The 19,341-nt window shown below is 37.5% G+C and overlaps 1 protein-coding gene across 6 annotated transcripts in view; it reads left to right on the top strand.

Moving 5' to 3' along the window:
* The window catches only part of LOC118441359 (dystrophin, isoforms A/C/F/G/H), a 223,015-nt gene that overhangs the window by 2,373 nt on the left and 201,301 nt on the right, over positions 1–19,341 (top strand). For 4 of the 6 annotated variants that reach the window (XM_035865630.2, XM_035865632.2, XM_035865628.2 and 1 more), the window contains exons 2-33: positions 1,843–1,904; positions 2,464–2,556; positions 3,494–3,571; positions 3,640–3,732; positions 3,806–3,895; positions 3,969–4,167; positions 4,328–4,476; positions 4,550–4,945; positions 5,035–5,676; positions 6,385–6,507; positions 6,587–7,066; positions 7,162–7,322; positions 7,390–7,757; positions 7,847–8,199; positions 8,292–8,726; positions 8,816–8,968; positions 9,314–9,475; positions 9,878–10,180; positions 10,269–10,412; positions 10,565–10,735; positions 10,833–11,015; positions 11,093–11,209; positions 11,273–11,392; positions 12,452–13,873; positions 14,126–14,353; positions 14,431–14,946; positions 15,041–15,678; positions 16,034–16,181; positions 16,551–16,664; positions 16,730–16,906; positions 17,001–17,108; positions 17,182–17,296. In XM_035865630.2, coding sequence (XP_035721523.2) covers positions 1,843–1,904; positions 2,464–2,556; positions 3,494–3,571; positions 3,640–3,732; positions 3,806–3,895; positions 3,969–4,167; positions 4,328–4,476; positions 4,550–4,945; positions 5,035–5,676; positions 6,385–6,507; positions 6,587–7,066; positions 7,162–7,322; positions 7,390–7,757; positions 7,847–8,199; positions 8,292–8,726; positions 8,816–8,968; positions 9,314–9,475; positions 9,878–10,180; positions 10,269–10,412; positions 10,565–10,735; positions 10,833–11,015; positions 11,093–11,209; positions 11,273–11,392; positions 12,452–13,873; positions 14,126–14,353; positions 14,431–14,946; positions 15,041–15,678; positions 16,034–16,181; positions 16,551–16,664; positions 16,730–16,906; positions 17,001–17,108; positions 17,182–17,296 — 8,541 coding nt within the window. The remainder of the gene's footprint in view (positions 1–1,842; positions 1,905–2,463; positions 2,557–3,493; positions 3,572–3,639; positions 3,733–3,805; positions 3,896–3,968; positions 4,168–4,327; positions 4,477–4,549; positions 4,946–5,034; positions 5,677–6,384; positions 6,508–6,586; positions 7,067–7,161; positions 7,323–7,389; positions 7,758–7,846; positions 8,200–8,291; positions 8,727–8,815; positions 8,969–9,313; positions 9,476–9,877; positions 10,181–10,268; positions 10,413–10,564; positions 10,736–10,832; positions 11,016–11,092; positions 11,210–11,272; positions 11,393–12,451; positions 13,874–14,125; positions 14,354–14,430; positions 14,947–15,040; positions 15,679–16,033; positions 16,182–16,550; positions 16,665–16,729; positions 16,907–17,000; positions 17,109–17,181; positions 17,297–19,341) is intronic. The other 2 variants (XM_085660125.1, XM_035865634.2) reach the window with 1 other exon arrangement.

Below are 19,341 nucleotides of genomic sequence, written 5' to 3'. Positions count from 1 at the left end.
AAAGATTTAAAGTATAACGTATAACGAATAATTCCTTGAAACTCGTTTAAACACCTACCGATAGCTTTTACACGATCGTTAATATCGTGCCTGATAAAGATGTTCTCGGTATCGTTACCAGAGAGTTAATTTCAATTATTCCGAGATCATACATAAGGTAGAAAATGTTTATATAGAGTTTTATCAGGATCGTCTAATGAAACGCGATACTTTGTATGTTCCACCGTTCCAACGTAGGATCGCCAAAGGAACTTATACTATACCGCCTAAGTTCAAAGTCTTTGCGTATGTATGTAGTACCTGCAGCATTCTAGTTACCACTTCTCCCGTGGTAATAACGTGAATGAATGCGATATAATACTAATGCGGTAGCATATAGTAAACGATACAGTCGCTGATGTAACGCGAACCGATTAAACGAATAGGAATCGAGTAAAGAGAAGGAAAAGAAGAATACGTTCTAGGAAATAGCAGCAGTTCGTCGGTCACACGTACATATTTTGGGATATGTAAAATAATCGAATTACTTTTGAAAGTAACATAATTGTTTTTGCATAACCGCATGCATAACATTCTCGATACCATTAGGGATTAGATTAAGGAAAATCTATTAATGTTCATCTAATTTAATTACCATATAAAGCCTTACGTCGTAATTTGTCTTTTAATGGAGAACAATATGAAATCGAAATAGATAGTTTCCTTTTTTTTCTTTTTTTTTCTTTTTGACGGATTATCGCCTCTCAACGAGAGAAGCATCTCGTTTGCGATGATCGCTTAGATTTAGCAGAAAGTCAGAGAGTGGCGTTCGCGCGTCGTTCACGCGATTCAACCTTAATCTGAATGCGGAAGTTATCAGCTCCCCGATGCGGTGGAGCTGCGTTGGCACCTGTGCGATTTTCTTTCAACGAATAATCTTATCGTTCTATCGTACAAGATATCGTTAAGATCGGCCGCGGGTAATTTACCTGGAAAATTCTTTTCCTGCGTTAGGAAAAGAATACGACGGTGGTCGTTTTATATCGTGGACGTCGTAGATCGTTGAAGGCACGTTCTATTCTATTTGCGAATGCGTTTACATTTACATATTTAACGAGCCGTTTGTATCCCTTGCATGGCAATTCTCCGCGAGATCTTCGTGACATCGAACCTCCTTCGGTCCTATTAAATAAAAACGATAATCTATTGACTAACGAATGATATCCTATTCTCGTACGTGCAGGTGGCCATATTTTTCGCCTCTCTATTCGAATAAAAGTACGATTTAAACCGATCGGTGAGTTTATTGCTGCGAACCGCAGCAGGGTCAACGAGTGTCAATTCGAAGATGACGAATCGGGCCTATTGGTGTTGGTAATAATAATTCCGCGATAAAATGAACATTTTAATGAATTTCGACGTTTCTCGCATCGACGATAATAGTTAGTTTGATATCGTTTTATCCGAGTTCGATGAACGTTACTTTAATAAGACGAGTACTCTCGAAATACGATCATAATTATCTCGATAAGTCGTCGCAGCGACGTATATACATACGTATATATACGATGTATACCTATATACGACGGTATTTATCTACAACGAAGCACGGCTTGCTCTCGTTGCAGTTAGAATTCTTGACAAATGGTTGCCGAGATACGAAGTTTACAATCAACTCAACGCGTGTTAGGGTCTAACTTTCGTTCCGGATGATTAAAACTTTTTCCATTATTGACAACTGCGTGTTTTATCCACCGGGAAAAACGTTGGTTTTTCGTCGATCTCGTTAAGTCGATATCTTTTTTATTATTTGATATTATCTAAAGTGAATATTCATGATGACACGTCGAATATTTCTTTCAGATGAACGAGAAGACGTGCAGAAGAAAACCTTTACGAAATGGATCAACTCGCAGCTCTTGAAGGTGGGTATTTTCTCAAAACTTTAATTTTCGATTAGATTGAAACATAAGGAACGATTTGAGTGGATGATCGTTGAAAAAATCCAAGATTTAGATCATTTCGTCGGAAGAGCATCTTCTTTCAGAATGATTTTTCTTTTCTTAATTAACATCGTGCACGCAGTAACTAGCGACTGGTTGTTGGCCTCGTTTATCAAGGCCGCCAACGCCACTGCCGTAATCTGAAAAGATTGAAAATCAAATGTTGCTTCTGAAAGTCACGTGATAATCTTACTATCGCGAATTAAGAATTATAATTCGTGAATTACTGCCTAGACCGCGATCGATGTGCAGAAGAGAGAGAGAGAGAGAGAGAGAGAGAGAGAGAGAGTGAGAGACACGTTCTTTCTCTATTTTGTAATTATAACGTCGAAGGAAAGACGTGGATTTTACTTTTTTCCCAAATATTTTTCTACGTGTACAATTTTCTTTGATCGATCGTGAACAAATGCAACTTGTCAATACGTACTTGACTCGGTGAAAATAAGAGACCTTGAATTACATATTTCTTTTTATTTTTCAGAATCACCACGAACCGATATCCGACCTGTTCGTCGATTTAAGAGATGGAAACCGGCTTCTGTCCCTCCTGGAGGTACTCACGTCGAAAGTTTACGTAAGTACATCGATTGTATTACCTGTCCGTGAAAGAATCGTTTCACCTCACCGTTCGTGCCAACACGACGTTCGGTTCCGATGCACGTATCACCGACTGAAATACCTACATACGTAGCCTTTTTCTCATGATAAATCATTCTCTTTTTCTCCATGCCTTTTGGATTTATTTGCTTTCGCCTCGTTTCTCTTATCGTAAATGACTATCCGTGCCTCGACGATTATTATCCCGACGTTCGCTGGCACGTTTAATTACTTTCATGTAGGGTTACAAGGGAGATGAGTTCCGTCCATCAAAGACACTTGTTTATTAATCCTTATGCGTACTCGTAAGAGGAGAAACAAAGAGGAGAAACAAAGAGGAGAAACAAAGAAGAGAACAAAAAAAGAGAAAAGAAAGATACGTGCCGTCCTGTATCTTTTTCTAGTTCATGCAGGTGTTTACTACTACCTCGCAGGTGTATAGTACGCACGTGGATCCAGACCAGAGGCCAGTAATTTCAAGTTAAACCTGAAATCGTTCGCTCGCGGATAATAATCCACGTCTTCGTATAGATTATTTATAATATTCTGTACTTGTTAGCACAGCCGTAATAACTGGTGATTCTCCATATGTACCGATAGACGCCAACAAATCGTCTTATTAATTAGAATAGGAAAATTTTCCTAACCGACTGTACGCGCTAGTCGTTTCTCTCCATTCAATTGCGTGAGTAAACATAAGAAGCGTGGCATAGCTGATCTTATTGTCTCGTGGTAGATGCGCTCTAACGGTTAGCGCATCGTGTTTTAGAAAAGGATCAAGGAATGCATTTCAGTCTTATCTTTATGCGTATCCTTAAAAAAAGAAGATAAGATTAAAAGATCTTTCGACTTTGGGACGATATGACAGAATAAATAAATTTATATCATTAATATATGCGCACCATTGTTTTCAGAAAAGAGAACGCGGTCGTATGCGGGTACACCATCTTAATAATGTTAATAAAGCATTGCAAATCCTCGAACAGAACAATGTAAGTTAATTAACACGAGCGTTGGAAGAATTTGACAAATAATTGCCGTCGTTGCAATTGTGTTTTAGGTGAAGCTTGTAAATATTAGTAGCAATGATATCGTAGACGGTAATCCAAAGTTGTCACTTGGTTTAGTATGGAGTATTATTTTACATTGGCAGGTATGTCGTTACTGTTATCAAATTTCGCAATTCTAGGCGAACTTTTCCTTGCTTAACTAAAATATTTACCTAGGTACATTATCATCTGAAAGACTTGATGACGGAATTGCAACAAACGAATTTAGAAAAAACTCTTCTCGCTTGGTGCCGACAAAACTCTCAGGTAAAATATCATTCGAACGTACGGATCGTGGTACTTCGATTGATATATCATAGACATGTTGTCTCGCTTTTAGAGTTATCCTGGCGTCGACATAAAGAATTTTACAACTTCTTGGTCCGATGGACTAGCGTTCAATGCACTTTTACATCGATGCAAACCGCACTTGTTCGATTTCAACTCTATATCCCGAAAGCATCCCAATGCCAGGTTAGACCACGCTTTCCGTTTCGCCGAAGAACACCTTAGGATAGAACGACTTTTGGACCCCGAAGGTATCTACGTTCCTCACTAATGTGTGTATGCGTATGTGTGTGTGTGTATGTATATATATATATATATATATATATACATATATACGTATATACGTATATATATATATATATATGTGTATATATATGTGAATCTTTCTCTTCTTTTAATCGTAAATTATAGATGTCAATACGTCGGTACCGGACAAGAAATCAATAATGATGTACGTTATGTGCCTGTTTCAATGTTTAACTCAATCCGGAGACGATGCCGGTGATTTGGATCTATCGATCGCGAGTGATAATAGCCCTGCGACGACACCAGGCGCGGAGGTATGCCTAAGAAAACGCGATTTGCGGGCTCCTGTCAGGAGAAACGATTAGTTTGAATTTATCTCCATTGTAGAACACATTGTCTTTGTCAACTTTTGGAATGCCAACGTCACGTCCGATGAGTCTAGCGACGAACGTTTCAGTTGAACTCGGCGGTTATCAGGTCGCTCTCGAAGAAGTTTTAACATGGCTGTTAGAGGCCGAGGATAAGTTGAATCACGCGCCAGAACTCGGAACGAGTTTGGAAACGTTGAAGCAACAGTTTCACGATCACGAAGCCTTTTTGATAGAATTGACGGGGCATCAAGATGGCGTCGGTGCCGTTTTGGAGGAAGGTGCGAGATTGTTAGCGGAGGGTGGTTTGCACAAGGACGAAGAGCACGAGGTACGCGTTCAAATGTCGCTCCTCAATTCGCGATGGGAGGGACTTCGAATGAGAGCGATGGACACGCAGACCAGAATCCATGAGGTTTGGATTTCCCATTAACGTTGATTCTAGATTTTTTCTTTTTTTTTTTTTTTTTTTTTTTTTTTATATAACACGATCTTCCGATATAGGTCTTGATGCAAATGCAGCAGGCGCAGATCGATGCACTGAGACAGTGGTTGACGAAAACCGAAGATAGAATTTCTTTAATGGCTGCGATCGAATTGAATCAATCTAGTCTAGATGAACAGATAAAGCGATTGAATGAATTAGAACAGGATATAAAGGCGCAACAGGATGTCGTAGATAGTATGAGAAATATCGTGGTTGTCGTGGACGAAGAAAACTCGGAGGCAGTCTATACGGAAATGGAAGATCAATTATCGGCTCTAGGAGAACGATGGGCTCACATTTGTCAATGGAAAGAGGAGAGACGTCAACGACTTCAGTCTCTCTCTTTGCTCTGGCAAACTATTATCGATGATCATAAAAAGTTAGTTGCTTGGTTAAATGAAACGGAGATTACGCTCAAGCAAATGGAAGCTAATCCAGCTAGTGAGATCGGCGAGGTACTAGAGAGAATAAGAAAATTGCAAATATTAAAAATGGAGATGGATCTAAATCAAAAGAAAGTAATATCCTTGCAAGAGTCCATGCTAGAGTTGGATAATCAAGGATCTTCTCCCGATAGCGTCAATATGTTAGAAAAAATCGAGAATTTGCAGGATCGATGGGACGCTGTTGGACAAATTATGGAAGTTCAGAGCCAAAGGGTAAAGAATACATCTGCAGAATATTACAATTAAACAGTCAATTTGATTCATTCTTTTTTCATCATCATTATCATTATTATTACTATTGTTGTTGTTGTTATTATTATTATATGATCCAACCTTTGCGATATTTATTTCATCTTAGAAAGTATACGCAAACGATTTTTTTTGCCTTATTTTAACTTATTGATATTAATATTTTTTTTATTATATTCTTATGTCGTGGAGCCATTTAGGACGATCTACATGATGCACACTGTAATCGAAATGATATATTTTGATCCTTCATGATGGTCGGACGTTAAAATGGAACTTGCTTGTTTGTTATTTTGTGTAGAAGAAAATATTTGTGAACGATGTAATCAATATCTTGTATAACCGTCACTTTTGCACTTGAGCAAAGCGAGAATTTCACGTAACCGTTGATCTAAAAAATATAAATCGGATTTTTGTATTGCATTTATAATAAAATTATTGTGGTTTAGAGGCTGTTTTTTTTTTTTTTTTTTTAAATTTTTGTGTGTCTTGTAGTAATCGTATAGTCATCGATGCTTAATTATTGCAATGAGTATCTCCGAGCAGATATTATTTAATTTTAATTAATAGGTGTAGCTACGTTTAGCGCAAAAATCGTTCTACGTTGCTCTCCGATTTCGATGGAATATAACGTAAATACGTGTTGTTTTTTTCCTTTTATAACGCGTTTAGATCACTAGCTCCGGTTTTGAATTCGATTTAAAGTCTGAGAGGGACACGACTATTATCAGTAGTAACGAATGGATGTCGGAGACGGTAACGAGTATCGCTTATAAAGAAGAGATCGCCGCAACGGTACGTCTTAGAGAAAAATAATCAAAGTTCGTTCTATCTCGTTAATATAAGATCGTTCTCATTAGCTTTGTTACTTTAGTCGACACCTCAGAGCGATATGAAAAAACGACGTTTAGATAATACAACGAAACACGAATTTGAATCTGCGCTTCTTGGGCTTTACAAATGGCTCGATTACATCGATTTGGAGATTGGCCGATCCGAGGGCGTTTTCGACGAATTGAGCGTCGACGAGAAGAAAGTCGTTTACGAGGATACATTGGCAGACATAGAGGTTCACAAAAGCGAATACGATAAGGTTCTCGAGTTGGGAAAAAGGCTCGTGGAAGAACTGGAAAATACGAATGAATCGAGCGAGGACGCGAAAAAGAAATTAGAAGATATACAACATTGCTGGTCGGCAACGAGTAATCGGCTACAAGAAATAAGAAATCGCATAGCTTACTTGGAGGAAATAAAGAAATTTCGTAACGAGTTGGATAGCTTAAATATGATGTTAGATAGTTATACCAAATGGTTCGAGACGAATAAAGCGAATAATCAAATAGATATTTTCAGGGTAAGGAGGGAGCGTAGTTTATGTTCTCTAAGATTTCATCTATTCGTTTAAAATCGTTTATATATTTTTCATCGTGTTTTTGTCAATTTATTTAGGTAAAAATGAAATCGATGAAATCTCACGACGAGCGTGTTAAAAAATTAGTTGACAAAGCCAAAGAACTCTTAGAGAAGAATCAATCGGTAGTAGATGAAAGTAATAAATTAGAGGCCGACACGAAAACGTTGTTCTCTGATTGGGAAAAAGTGCAGAAATTGTGAGTAAATGTTATTTTATTATTGGGATATCTTTTTATTTATTCACGCAAGTATATTAAATGTTAGATTGTCCGATCGGCTTAACGAAATAACTGATAAGATTGAAAAAATACCACCAAAGAAATATACCGAATCTATTACGAATCTTATAACGTTCGTCAACAATATCGAAGGTGTATTATTATCCGAACATACGATTATATCTGACAAAAAGACTATGGAAGAACAAGTTAAGAAATTTCAAGATCTTGATAATACTTTGAAAAATTATCAAGATACGTTTGATTACGTAAATTCAACCGGTCATGAGCTAATAACGAAAACGAACGATGATTCTCAAGCGCAAATATTGAGAAACGAGTTGCAAGATCTTAATACAAAATGGAGCGATATTCCTATAATATTGGAAGAAAGACAACAAAATCTTTTAAGAGGTAGTCAAAACTATAAGTACCGATGTCCATTCATAAAATTGTAGATATTTCGACCTATATTGTAACATATGTTATAACATGTTTCGTAGATATAAAATTGTTAGAGACGTTTGACAAGGAGCTTAGTATACTTGAAAACTGGCTCGACAAGTCGATGGCGCATCTCGAAGAAATATCGAAAAACATTGATTTGAACGACATCAAAATGACGGAATATAAATTGGAACAGTTACGGGCTTTTTCTCGAGAAATAGACGAAACGAAACCGAAAGTAGAGGCTCTTCAGATATCTACGAATAAGTTGCTTGAAAACTCGGAGCCTAACTTTGCCAGTGTATTGAATAACAAAGTTGAAGATATTTCGTGCAAGTGGAACGCGGTTACGGACGATGTTAAAAGTTTGATTGATAAATACGAAGCCGCTTTGAAGAAGAACGACGAGGTGAGTTGATCTGATCCCTTAGCTTTCCTTTGCTCGTTGATAACATCTACTCTTGTGTTACATTAATCTTTGAAATCATTTTAAATGATCAGATTGTAAACGGTATCGATGACTTTACCAAGTGGTTATCGGACTTGGAGAAAGATATACCAGGTGACATTAAAATAACTTCGTCGGTTGAACTTTTTCAAGTTCGTGGCCGATATCAGACGTTAAAAGACAAGATCGATAAACGGGTAGAAGAATTTAGAAATTTAAATGAAATGGGAAACGATAAACTTCTAAGCTCGGAAGGTTCCTCCGTGAAAGAACTAGGAAGGCGGTTCACTTTCTTAAATGCTCGTTGGACGGACGTCACGGATCGTATTTATGAGCGCTATAGACACCTGCAGAATGCTACACACGAGTACGGAGAATTTCGTGCCTTGGTTGCTCAGGAGAGTGACTGGTTGGATAAGTTGGAGAAAAGATTAAAAAAATCGACCAAGTGTGCCGCCGACGCGGAGGAAATCTCGGAGGAGCTTGACGTGAGTTTCAATGAATTTTACAATTGTCTAATATAATCTATTTATCCTCAAATTGGAGCGTTATAATAATTATAAACGTTTGTTAAAAGGATTTGGAAAATTATATAAGAAATCATCCAGAGTCTAGACAAGAAAAACTTCAAGAAATTGGTAAGCAACTCATCGATAGTAACATCATGACACAGTCTATACAAACGGATGTAGAGGCTTTAACAAATCGTTGGGAAAATCTAAACGGACAGGTATGTCTCTTTCTTTTTCTTTTTCTATCTTTTCCGATACATATGCGCCTGACGATCAATATCATCGGAGGTTCATAGTAATTCAATGAATTGTATACGTTGAAAAAAAGCTTGGAAAATATGTGCAAGGAAATTGTGTTGTAAACAAAATTTAGCTCGTATATGAATTCATATCGAATATGAGTACGTACAATCGCATGGAATAATATGTATGTACGAATGAGAGATATCGTTGTTTTATGTTAAGAAAATAATTGATTGATCCTCGTAATAACGAAAAACTTGAAAATAATTAGATCAGCTTCTTCTAAGTTAAACAGAAAGATAGAATTTTCTTTTGAGTAGGCAGGTCAGCGAGCCAAGCTGTTGGAAGGATCGGTGAAGCAAGCGCAACAATCGGAAGGGCGAATTCTTGCTCTTCAGCACTCCCTAACGCAAGTAGACTCTGTACTAACTGCACGCCTTGACTGCGATCTCACTGCCGATGATTTGCCACATGATTATCAGGTCTGTTAGTTCTATCTTGTTTCTTTTTTATACGTTTTATGTGATATTATTCGATATGTTTCGTATCACGTTCAAATCAAATCTGACTATGTTACATTTTCTCCCCTCCCCGCTAATCGAAAAGGTGTGTTTTAACAAGATATCACGATCTCCTTTAATGCTTCAAATTTAATACATACATGTTACGCAATACTTATGTACGTGTATCAAATTTTACGGACGATTTTACTCATAGATAGCATGTCGTTACGATTATTTTCAGCCAAAGTTGTTGTGCCTCGTTATAGTTAAGATAGGTTCGTTAGTTTTATACAATACCAACAAGACCCGTTAACGCGTTACAAAGAGAATTGCTAAGTATCGAGCGTCAATTTTATATGTCTACTCGTAACATTCTCGCAGAAATTGATGCAAGAAATGGAACATCAAAGTGCTACGGTTAAGGAAATGACGGTGCAAATTGAAACGTATAAATCGTCCGGTAAAGAGGAGGCTGCGCACAGACTCGAAGAACAAATGACTCTGATTGAGCAAAAATTCTCCGAAATTCAGAAAAAGTTTCAACGTTTTCGTTGTTCCACCAATTTGGAACCTAGACTTTCTCGAGCTTTGAGAGAACTTCGAGGTATAGAAGAGGCAACGTGTCTGTTGGAATTATCATCGGAAGATCCGGAAGTTATCGAAGGACAACTCAAACATTGCCTGGTAACATGATCATTACTCGTTCATCGGTTTAAATGTTTCTTCTAGAGTAGTCAGTTTAGAAATTGTAAAGTCATATTTCGTTTTGCAGAGATTTTATCAAACTTTAAGCGAAATTAAAAGCGAGATCGAGAATATTATAGTTGCTGGTAGAAAATTAGTCGAAGAGAGAAGTGTCAGTGAACCGGAGAAGTTTTCGAAAAAAATTGACACTTTAAAAGAATTGTATAACAAGGTGTGTGCGCGCGTATGCGTGTGTGTGTGTGTATGTGTGTATATATATATATATATATATATATATACATACATACACACACACGTATAATCAATTACTTGTAGATTTATTCCATAATTGAAACCGAATACTTACTTTTGCCATTGTTATAGCTTGGACTACAGATAACCGAGTCAAAGTCGATATTAGAAACAGCGTTAGATTTGTCTCGTGATATATATAAAAGTTTGTCCTACATGAATATATCACTGGATAGTATCAACAAGGAATTGGATGCACAAAAGAATATGCCTGATCTACCTGTTAATGCGATATACGTCCGGGTATGGGATTGAAAATATACGGAATAATTATAAAAGCTGGTATTCGAATAATTGCTTATCGGGATGATTTGATGAATTATTGTCTACGCTTCTTTAGGAAACTCTGACAGAGGTTATACCAAAATTGAATGTCGTGAAAGATAAATTGTTAAGATCGCAGGACGAGTTCTTAAAGCTCTGCGATTCTTCGTATCTTGAGCAACTGAAGGAAAAATTATCGGACGTTTTGGTTAAATTAGCGAATACAGAGAGAAGATTACGTCTTTGCAATAGTTCAGAGGTATATGTTTGTTTTTTTATGACATTAATCTTGTACCCTAATCTTGTACCCTAGTCTAATTATTTGTTTCGCGTAAGGAGGAACCAAATGTCGACGAGATAAAGGCGTGGTTGTTACAAGCTGAAGAGAAATTAAATAGATTAGACGCGATCCCAATGGAACAATTGACGGAATACCACTTCGAACAATGCAAGGTAAATCACGTGTACACTTGTTTAATATGATTGGAATTATACAATTCTCTTGTATTCCATTAGGCTATACAAAGTGAAATAATAGAAGCCAAGCCTAAAGTTAGTCAACTTCAACGTTACGCCTTTTACCCGAAAATAGCTGAAGTATGTGATAAGTGGGAAGAAATTTCTAATAAAATCCAAGTATGTGATATATTATATTATAATTATGATACGGTACAATGATATAATCTCTTATCTAGAATTTTGAATTTGAACGTTTATCATGCACTGCTTATTCACTCATGGCTTGTACCTTTGCTTTATACACTTTTTAACGTTTGGTATATGTAATGCTTGTGCTTCATAGTACCATTACGTATATCTTTTTTAAAGAATTTTTCCGATTAATATTCATAAACCTCTATATTATCACTAGTAGTAGAACCCCCATACGTATGTAGGATGAAAGGATAACTTGGCTTGCGTACTATCGTTCAAAGACTTTTTCGTATCAGACAAACGTATATTATGCTATAGGTTAGAACATTTATGCGTATCTTACGTTTCATTTCGATCACGATTTATATTTCGATCTTTCTTTCGTATATTGTATATAAGATCTTTAATCGACATTGTAATAATTTTTGTTTGATCGTATGCAAATACATATGTATCAAGTCGCTTAATGTCGTACCGTCCAAGAGGTGGCTCCGCCTATGTAAATAATGTATCACGCGATTTGTACAATCCTTTGTACAATTCTTTGGTGAATGGACAATATTACACGTATTTGCCATCATTATTTCCTCTCTCTCTCTCTCTCTCTCTCTCTCTCTCTCTCTCTCTCTCTCTCTCTCTCTCTCTCTCTCTCTCTCTCTCTCTCTCTTTCTCTCTCTTTCTCTGTATATGTGTATGTGTCTGTGTGCGCGTGTGTGCGTGTGTGCGTGCGTGTGTGTGTGCGCGCGTATGTGTATATATATATATATATATACATATATTGTCTCTCCCCTTCTATCAGGACTTTTATATTTCACGAAGAAGCTTCAAGAAAGACTACGATAAAAGAGATTATGAAAGTGAACATATAGATTCTTGCATCGGTGATGGATAAACGCAAGGATTTCGGCTTTACACTTGCACAATGAAACGCATTGTCGCTTCCTACACTTGGTCATGCTTGATATTATCACTTCATTAACATGCTACTACATCTAACCGTCATCTCTCGATGAAACCATTTTACGTATCATATTTTCACAGGAACGGATCTACAAAATGAAAGAGAATTTATTAATGAGAAGTAAGAAGAACAATAATAAGGGGAGAGACAATTACGGGAATGAAAAGTTATCTAGGAAATCGGAACAGACTTCGGTATATTTAGTTAAAAAGGAAAAAAGTTTATTGGATGAGAACAACGAAGTATACGGAATCGGTTATCTTAATCCAGCATTCGATGACAATCAATGTGCGATCATTAGGACGCCCGAAAGTTCGCCCATCGAGATCCCGCATCGAAGTAGAAAATCTTCAGCAAAGTCGGACAAGGTGAAAACTAGAATCGTAGACGTTAACAAAGCTGTTAGACGTAAATTGGACATGAGCTCGATACCCGACGTCGTGCAAACTTCTCAGCCTCAAAGCGTACGCATCGACGATATGCGCGATACTCGTTTCTTGTCCTGCGACATGGCGCAAACATGTACGCCAGACGAGGAAGAATTTTTCTTGTCGAAAAATAGTACCTTGTTCTTTAAAGTGTCCACCAATACGTTGACTGCTACGGAATCGAAACCATTTCATGCGTCGAACGTACAATCGAATCCTTTTCGTATCGTAGAAGTGAAAGAAATGGAAATAGTCAAATCGGTAGCGTCTCCCGAGGATCATGTCATTTTACCGAGCGCTAATGTCAGCGTAGGTCTTATACCATTAGCCGTGGAAAGGGTAGAAATTGTCGAAGATACCGAGACGGAGCCCGAATCTATAGACACGGATACGGAGGATAGAGAGAGCAGAGATAAAGTATCTACGGCGATAGGTATGAGTACCGGGATCGTTGGTAGGAAGAAAGAACTGATACCGATTTTGAAGAAGAAGATATCGGTCGCCGAGCCATGCAACGTGTGGAACGTTAAAAAGCTTACCCTTAAATTGGATACGAATGACGAGAGTAATTTGACTACGTCGAATGTTCACAATACTTTAGAATCTAGAATCAAGGATCGCGTGCAAAGTCCGAGGCACGTATCGGATAATAAATCGCACAAGATGGAAACAACGGTGGCTAGTCGTTCCTTGAGGGATAAGGAAAGTGTCGCGGAATATTTGATTCTAGACGACAAAAAGACCAATTGTTCGATTTTGAGAAAAAATGAAAATAATAAAATGGCCGATTTTCACGAGAATACGATTAAAAAGAAGGATGAACGAGAGGAGACAGCAACGAGAGCGCCGACTTACGATCTAGAGAGGCTATACAAAAAGTCTCCTTTGTTAAAGCGCGTTAAGAGTTTCTCGAAAGACGATACGCTAGAGGATTGCGAAAGCTTCTACGGGAGCGACAAGGAGACGGACGATGCATTGATATTTTCCGACGATACAGAAATCGATGTAGCTAGTTCTAGTTCCGAAGGAGAAGATCCTAATTTGGGAGAGCATGTTGAGCACCTCTTGGACAAGGTAATTTTAATGGTCGGCAAAAGAGAAATTTTTAAGTTTTGGCAGAAAAAAAATGTGACGCGTGTATCGTTAGGCCAGAAATAATACTATCGCATAATGATTTACGTTAGCTCTTCCTCTTCTCCCTTAATCAATGACGTTTTCCAGGTTGACTAATACGATTTAACTCTCAAAGATGATATCCTTTTTCACATCATTTTCATTCAACGATACATTCTCATTTTATATAATAAACATTTTCTTTTTTGTTAGATAAAGCTCGAAAACTCGCAACATGTATTGCAACAGAAAACGGAACAGCAGAGAGCTTACGGTGAGAAAAGGTCGTACAGTAATTTTTCAAATTCATCTAGAGCTAATTTAGAAAAAAGAATTTTGGAATTCGAACGATCGGCGCAATTGATGTTGAACAGAATGGACGTCATTTTGATGACTATTACTAGTATCAGCAATGAAAAGGATCCTACGAAACGTCTTGAGGTTCGTTTCTATATTAAAACTTTGATGATCAAAGTAAAATTTGATCGTATTTAAGTTACTCATCGAACGAATTGCAGACACTTAAGGGCGAAATTAGTATGCTTGCTCCCGACGCCGCGGCATTGATTAGCAAGGGTGACGGTTTAATTATGACGGTCCATACGCTGGATCCTGTACGCGCAGAGAAAATAAATAACGAACTTCAAGATAAATTAAGAAGCAAGTGGCATCAGGTGATGACGGAAACCGAGTCACGGCGTAACCAAGCTCAAAGAGCCGAGGAAATATTGAGACAATACAATAGAATACTCGTTGAGTTCGAGGAGTGGTTCAGAGACGTACCACAAAAATTAGAAGAGGCTAATAATTACGAGGGACAGCTCGAATCGTTCACCGTCGAGTTTGATGCGAAGCAAGAATTGATTCATAAGTTTAACGAGCTCAGCGTAGAACTGAAACGATTCAACGTTGCATTTTCCGAAACCACTCGTTATAACATCAACAGCAAGTGGCAAGAGATTAGTTCGCAATTTAAAAGATACAGTGGTAGCAAGGATAAGGATAAGCACGTGACCGATAAGAAGGTGGAATTGGTAGGTATACGATAATGAAGTGTTTCGTGTTACGTTGATCGTGTATCGTCACGGCGTATAATACTAACCATGATGTGTCTTTTTTTCTTCTCAGGACGTAGGAGGACCCAATCCTCAAAATATTATAGCGAGAGCCAACAAAATAAAAGATGCAATGTCGACCGTGTCGAGATCTTTAAACTCTGCTCCATTGAATGGCAAGGACTACGAATTATTTGGCAATCAAGAAGAGTGTTTAAAGAAGATAAATAACGCGATAAATATACTCAAAACGAACTTGGACGAATTGAGTACTGCGTCGGAAAGCATTGCTCGCCAATCGAAAAAGGAGCAGGTGGAGCATGTTAAGTGTTTGATCGAAAAATTGTACGGCGATTGGAGTAGCATCAACGAACGTTATATCGAGAGATATAATCGTTGGAGTAAATGCTTCGAAACATGGAACGAACTTCAAAATATGTGTCGCGCCTTTTCCGAGTGGTTGGAAAAAAGCGAGGACGCATTAAAAAAATTACTTTCGCTCCCCTATTCCAAGATATCGAAAGCGAAAATGTTTGAGCTAGAGCAAGAAGTTTCGCGCATGCAAAGAACCAAAAACAACATCAATGCTTCGTATGCGGATATATCGAGTCGAGCCTCTTCCGAGGATGTTGCAGAGTTGCATAATACGATCGAGAATATCAAACATAAATGGCATCGTTTATTGGCTGAAATCAATGCATACAAAGAAAGGTACGACGCAACAGGTTTTTCCTTTCAAACCGCTTTTTCATTCGCCCAATAAATCTGCGAGGAATAAGAAATAAATAATTTTTCATTTAGATCCTACGAATATTTTCATATATTCATACGTGCACATATATCGACGTAATTTCGATAAAAATCCACGTTGACACGTAGGATTTTTTTTTCAATGTTTTTTCGGCAGACGGACAAAATAGCTTGAATCATTTTATCGTTCTTATTTATCTCTGCCTCTTTAGCGAAATGGGCAATGTTGCCTTCGTTTAAACGTGTTCGCGCCAATTGCAATTATTTCATTAAACATTCTTATCAATCGTACTGACAAAATTGATCTATTTTGAAGAAACTTGGCAATGGAAAGAAAGGTCTCAAGCGAGAGTAGGATTACAAAGGCTACTTATCACATAATAGAGCAAGTGAATTCGTTGCTACTATCTATGGCTAATCCATCGGACGAGACGTCCCTTTCAATAAGATTGTCCTTGATTAAGGTACGTAACGACGATTATTATCTTTCACCGACTAATAATCGTTAAATCGTTAAATAGAAATACGGGAAAATGGATAAGTTCGTTGCAATTCCGTAATGAAATGTTTGACGTTTTCTCCAACAACGATGCAATTTCATGTTGTATTACAATTAAAAGAACTACGATGCGTCCTAATAATATCGCCAAATTTCATGACTTGACTGCGCAGGCGAAAGTGTGCCAAGATATAAATAGCATTAAACTCTCACTCCTGTTTATCTTACGTATGCACGTTCCGATGCGCGTAGTTTCTTCATATTTGTCTCGTTTTATTAATTATAACGTGTATATTAAATATCGATCGTTTTACGCGTGAAAATTATTTTTAAGGCGAGAGAAGAAGAACTTTCTTCGCGGAAAAGGGATACGCAGGTGCTTATGAATCAGCAAAGTAATCATCGAGGGGAAGATGTGTATGGTAAACTTTTAGCCGATATGGATAAGGTATAGTCGATTCTAATAGTCAGTTTATGGTTTATCCATCGATTTATCATATTCTTCCTTATTAGGCAAAATCGAATCTTTCGAGCCATCGTGAATATGTCGAAAGTAAGCTTACTTCTTTAAAGAAATATATCAGCTGTTTGGACACCGTAATGACATGGATTATGGAGGTCCGTACGAGATTAAATATCGCGCAGGAGCTGCCGCAGAACGAGCGAACCGAAGTAGTTGATAATATTAGGGTAAGTTTATTAATTGCGCGTGTTTGAGAACGTTGGAGAGAAAACAAAAGAAATAATATTACAAAAGTATTATTCGTTTTGATGGTGTCTTTAGCTTAATGTCGTGGATCGCGAGATGGAAGTAAAAGACGTTTTGGAGAATTATACCAATTTGGAAAAGGAGTGTGAAGCGGCCAAACAACCAATATCCATTGAACTTCAAGTGAGTTTAATAACGCCTAGTGCTAATAACGATGAGCTTAAGCATTGTTTTTAATACAATTTTTGCATTGTAGGAAAAGTTAAAGAAATTGAGAGAAGATTGGCAGTTTGTGAAGAATTTTAGCGACGGTCAAAATCGAGAAGTTGTAACTACTACTTTACCGGATCCAACTATGGTAGAACCTAAACGTAAGTGATTACAAGATTTTTTTATTTCTACGAATGTATTACATTGGAAGCAATGGTTATTTTATATTTTGGCAAAAGACGATATATATATATATATTTTTTTTTTTTCTTTTTTTTTTTTTGAATATGTCGAAACGTGTCTCATTCCAATCGACGACGACGATGTCGTCGTTGTTTTTCTTGTGGTTTTTATCGTCCTCCTTATCGCTTCTCATCTCTCGCTCCATTTCACAGGCTCATAGCCGTGAAATTTCATTGGTACCGCAAGAAAGCCTCCATCGAGTCGTGGGTAGCATGTTTCGTTGTCGTGCCATACATTAGTGACGCGTCGTACGCGCCGTTTCCTTTTGCACGTCGCACGTCGCACGTCGCACGTCGCACGTCGCACGTGTATGCCTCTACCTAATTTGTTACGGTGGTTTCGGGCGTTGATGGAAGAAAAGGGGGCCAAAAGACAGGGGCTGGAAGAATGGCCGAAATAATGTTTTTATGTACGTGTATGGCCCCTTTCTCAATGAAGCTTTTCTCAAACGATGGCCACACTTAGCCCGTGCCGAGCTTACGAGATTATACTTTTCTTTTCGCCTCGCAAACTTTTTGATTTTCCTTCATTCTCTTTTCTCTTCATTCTTCGCAATAACGATACTTTTTTTGCAAACTGATTCATAATTCGATTATACGTGCGCCCTTCGAATAATTGTGTATTAATAGTAATTTTTTACTTTGTCACGAGTAACGACGATTCTTTAATGCCCTAACGACGTCTTTTTTTTGCATGCGCGCGTGGCTCGGAATACGATGGGAAATAATGAAGAACAACGAAGAACGAGATCTAAGAGGATCGTACGTGTGAATGCTTAATGTTTCTTAATAATCTCGCTTATCCCTTTTTTCTATCCATGCTACTATATTTAACCTTATTTCTTCGACTATATTCAAAGTAAAAAAAGCAAGAAAAAAGAAAATATATATATATATATATATTTCTTCTCTGGTGTCATACTATTCGTTTATAATTTTTCTCTAATCGTTTATACATATATAAAATTTTGCCCCTGTAAGTGGATCTTACCCCATACTTTGTCGATAATGTTGATAGCGAGCGCCATCTGTCGGTAAGAAACTTTCCTCGAGATTCTTTTTAATACATACGCGCGAAGGGGTTATCTATCAACTAGGGGCAACGTTAACGATTCAGTAGAAAATGTTGCATATCGTCAGGATAATTATAATACTAATCAATCGTAGACTCGAATATATTTCAATGTGAAACGTATTACTAAGTCGTTGAAAGTACTATGTGTCCTTCGTGTTCGTGCTTAAAAAGTATTATGATAAAGTGCACGATATTGGAGAAGAAGGAAGAATAGACGAAGTTGAAAGACGAGGTAGAAAGTACAGCAAAACTCGATGTTTCCAACTCACTGAGTCGATTTAATTTCCCGGTTATTTCTCTCACTGAGAGAATTCATTACCCCATTGCAATTAGCTTAACCGTTTCGAACTCATCCAAGAAGTTGCACGTATTATTAAAATTCAATCGAATGAAATTTCTACGGCCAACCATGCAACGTTTAATAAGTATTTTACTAATAGATTGCATTTATTAATCGTATTTATCGACCTTAAATTTGAAGTCTCTTCATCGTATTTTACAGTCTCTTCCTCTTCTCTCTCTCTCTTCCCCTTTTGTATGGTGTTATTGCGGCTGATAATGAGGCATTCGAGACCGAGGATGCGACGGGAAGAAATTTATTCACCTAAATCCACTTGGCGACAGACACAACTTTCTTTATTTTCCCTCCTCTCATTCTACCGATTCATCATAGAATCGCCGAGAGCTTGATAAACAATGAACCCTTCTCATTAATGCGATTTCAATGATAATGACGTTTTCAATGATAATCACGTTTTTATAGTCTCGTTCGCTCTGTCTAATAAGAACGATGATAGGTAGCTTTGCGAGGAGGAAAGGCAAGCGCGAAAAATAGAATAATAGATAGATCTTTTCTATTCAGGGCCGATAAGACGAAAAAATTATATGT

This window comes from Vespa mandarinia, chromosome 11, assembly GCF_050613455.1.
Source record: "Vespa mandarinia isolate Hongniang chromosome 11, ASM5061345v1, whole genome shotgun sequence".
Classification (NCBI taxonomy): Eukaryota; Metazoa; Arthropoda; class Insecta; order Hymenoptera; family Vespidae; genus Vespa; species Vespa mandarinia.
The sequence above is the reverse complement of the archived record's forward strand: the minus strand, read 5'-3'. Positions and strand labels throughout refer to the sequence as shown.